The 2,880-nt window shown below is 65.7% G+C and overlaps 1 protein-coding gene across 1 annotated transcript in view; it reads right to left on the reverse strand.

The window, feature by feature from the left end:
- Positions 1 to 2,880, reverse strand: part of Lmtk3 (lemur tyrosine kinase 3) — a 15,593-nt gene that overhangs the window by 2,011 nt on the left and 10,702 nt on the right. Inside the window, exon 12 of the mRNA XM_013027562.1 lies at positions 1,559 to 2,876. Coding sequence (XP_012883016.1) covers positions 1,559 to 2,876 — 1,318 coding nt within the window. The remainder of the gene's footprint in view (positions 1 to 1,558; positions 2,877 to 2,880) is intronic.

Consider the following 2,880-nt stretch of genomic DNA (forward strand, 5'->3'; position numbering starts at 1 on the left):
GGGAGCGCCAGCGACAGCCGGGAGAGCTTGGCTGCGAGGGGAGAGATCGGTGAGCCTCGCCCTGGGGAAACCGAGGCAGGCTCTCCCACCTAGCTGCTGGGGAGGGCGGGAGGGGGGTAGTAGGGATGCCCCGCTGCTCTCCGTCTCCTGCCCAGGTTCTCCCCATAACCGCCCCCCCCCCGGCCCAGGTGTCCCGGACCAGCTGATGCCTCATGCTGTGGAGACCTCCAACCCCAGCTGTGGAGACCTCCAACCCCAGCTGTGGAGACCTCCAACCCCAGGGGCAAGCTGCCCCTTTGCAAATGCTGTTCCCGCGGTCCAAATGCCCGCATTCCCTCCAGCCTTGGGAGACCAGGTGTCAGGCCATGTGCTGTGTGTCTGCGCCAGTGTGGTCGGTGTTGGACTGGTCTGGCTCATCCAAGGGGTCAACCCCAGGCCCCAAGCACATCCACGGTATTTGTGGGACTCCAGATCTCTGGGGCATCTTAGCTACTCAGCCCCAACATTTTCCCACTTCCAGACACAGCTGGTCACACACTTCCCACACCTTTAGAAACAGTAATGTTCAAATTCCTAGGCCCTGACAAAAGGCCTTGTGTACGGTAGCCTGGGTAAGGGCCTGATCGGAGCTTCCCTGGAGCCCAGCCGTGGGTGGCCCAGAGCCTGACACACTGGGGAGACACCTCAGCTTATTGGAAAGTAGAGCAGAGACCACAGGTGACAGCCTGGGGCCCTGACTGCCCTACTTGCCCCACCCCATTGGTTTCCTTTGAATTGGTTGTAACCAGTTTTGAAATCCTAAGAGTGTGGGCCAGGCTCAGTGATGTGTGCCTTTAATCCCAGCTACTCAGGAGGTAGAGATCAGAAGGCTTTGTGGTTCTGGGCCAGCCCCATCTCATCAAATAAGTCAGGCACAGTGGTACAAGCCTGTCCTCCCAGTTGTGGGGGAGGAAGAGGAAGAGGGATTGTGGTCTGAGGTCAATCTAGGCCAAAACAGGAGACCGTATGTGAACAGCAACTAAAGGGTCAGGGGCATGGCTCAAGTAGTACATCTGCCTAGCCAACTGTGAGTCCCTGAGTTCAGATCCCTACACTGTCAAAAGGAAAACCAGAGCATTGGTTTAGCAGGGAGAAAGTCAAGTGGACTGCCTGAGACAGGGTCCACAGCACCCAGACAGCACCTCACACCCCCTCTCCCTTCCCAGCTTCCCTTGTACTCTGCCCCATGGACACCTGACTTGGATCCCCTGGTCCAAAGGTCCTAAGAGAACAAAGCAGGCACTGGCAGTGGTGTCTGAGGCCTGAGTTAAAGGTTTTGCACTTCCTAACCTACTGCACTCTGTGGCTGCCTATCAAATAGATGTCCTCCCTTGTCATTGGATCTTAGCAGCTAGGGAAACTGAGGCTCAGACATTTGCCCAAGGCTGCGGCGGAAAGGCGGGACAGGGCTGGAATGGAGGCCCAGGTTGTTCTGCGTTCATTACTGGCCCGGTCCAGGCAGACCTGTTGCTCCTGCCACCCCAAGCCTGACTTCCACTGCCCCCCACAGCCTCCTCACCTTTGATCTGTTCGCTGTTCCCCTGAGGGGGGCCCAAGTCCAAGAACAGTCGTGGCATCTCGGGGCCCTTCTTCTCGGGCTTGGGGGGGTCCCCGTCTCCGCTGGGTGCTGTGTCTCCGTCGGCCCTGGGGTCTGGGACCCCGGGGGGGTCTCCCTCGGAGGCCACCTCCGGCCGGACCCTCGGGGGCACTGGCTCCAGCCTCCTCGCCGGGGCCTCCGGTGGCGGCGGCAGCGGCGGTGGCCTCTTGCTGTCTCCCCATCCGGCCTTTGCGTCCGCGCCGTTTTCGGGGCCTCCGCCTGGGCCCCCCATCCCCGCGTCCGCCGGGGCTCGGCCCCCATTCCCGAGGTCCAGCCTCCCAGTCTCGAGGACTCTCCTCTCGGTCCCGGGGTCCAGCGTCCCGTTCTTGGGGGCTGGGCCACGCGGGCCAGGGGCCGTCTCCAAGCCGTTCTGGGCCCAGGGCCCCTGGCCGCAGGTGGGGGCTCTCTCCAGGGAGGTCTCTGGGGCTGGACCCCCAGTCCCGGGCGTCTTCTCCTGGGGCCCCGGGGACCTCCAAGGCCCAGTCTCCGGTGGGCTCCCCGTGTTCCTGGGGAGCCTCAGGCCCCCATTCGCGGGCGCCTTCTCCCCCCGGCTCTTTGGGGACGTCGGCCCCCCATTCACCAGCGCCTTCTCCCCGGCCTCTGGGGATCTCAGCTCCCCATTCTCCAGGGGCCTCGCCTTCCTCCTTGGGGGCGTCAGCTCCCCATTCTCCAGCACTGTCTCGCCCCTCTCTGGGGACCCCAGTCCCCCGTTCTCGGCCGTCTTCTCCGGGCCCGGGGCTGCCTGGTCCCCGTTCGGCGAGGCTGTCACCCCGCTCCCGTTCCCGGGGAGGCTCGGGCTGGGGGCTGTCTGGGCGCCGCTGCCCGGGGCTGGCGGGTCCGGGCTCGGGCCCGGGGGAGCTGTCTCTCGGCTCGCGGGGGGGCCTCTCCCCGCCTTCCTGGGCGCCGGGGGCCCCGGGCCCCCCAGGAGGTTCCTGGTCACGCCCTCCCGCAGGGACTCGAGCAGCTGCTCGGTGCTCACTTGCACTACGAAGCTCGGCTTCTCCTGCGGCCCGGGGGGCGGGAGGGGACCCGGGTCTGGGGGTGGCCGGGGCGCTCCGGGGTCGGGCGGCTCGGGGGGAGCCCGCGGCCGAGGGACCCCTTCCTCCTCGGCCGCCCCCCCACCGGGGAAGGCTCCCTCGGGGGAAAAAGGGGTCTCGGTCTCGTAGCCGCTGTCCCCCGGCTTGGGGCCCGGCGACGACAGGCCGGAGCCAGGACTGGCCAGGGCCGACGGGGGGTCGGGGGAC

The sequence above is a fragment of the Dipodomys ordii genome, unplaced genomic scaffold, assembly GCF_000151885.1.
Source record: "Dipodomys ordii isolate 6190 unplaced genomic scaffold, Dord_2.0 Scaffold105, whole genome shotgun sequence".
Lineage (NCBI taxonomy): Eukaryota > Metazoa > Chordata > Mammalia > Rodentia > Heteromyidae > Dipodomys > Dipodomys ordii.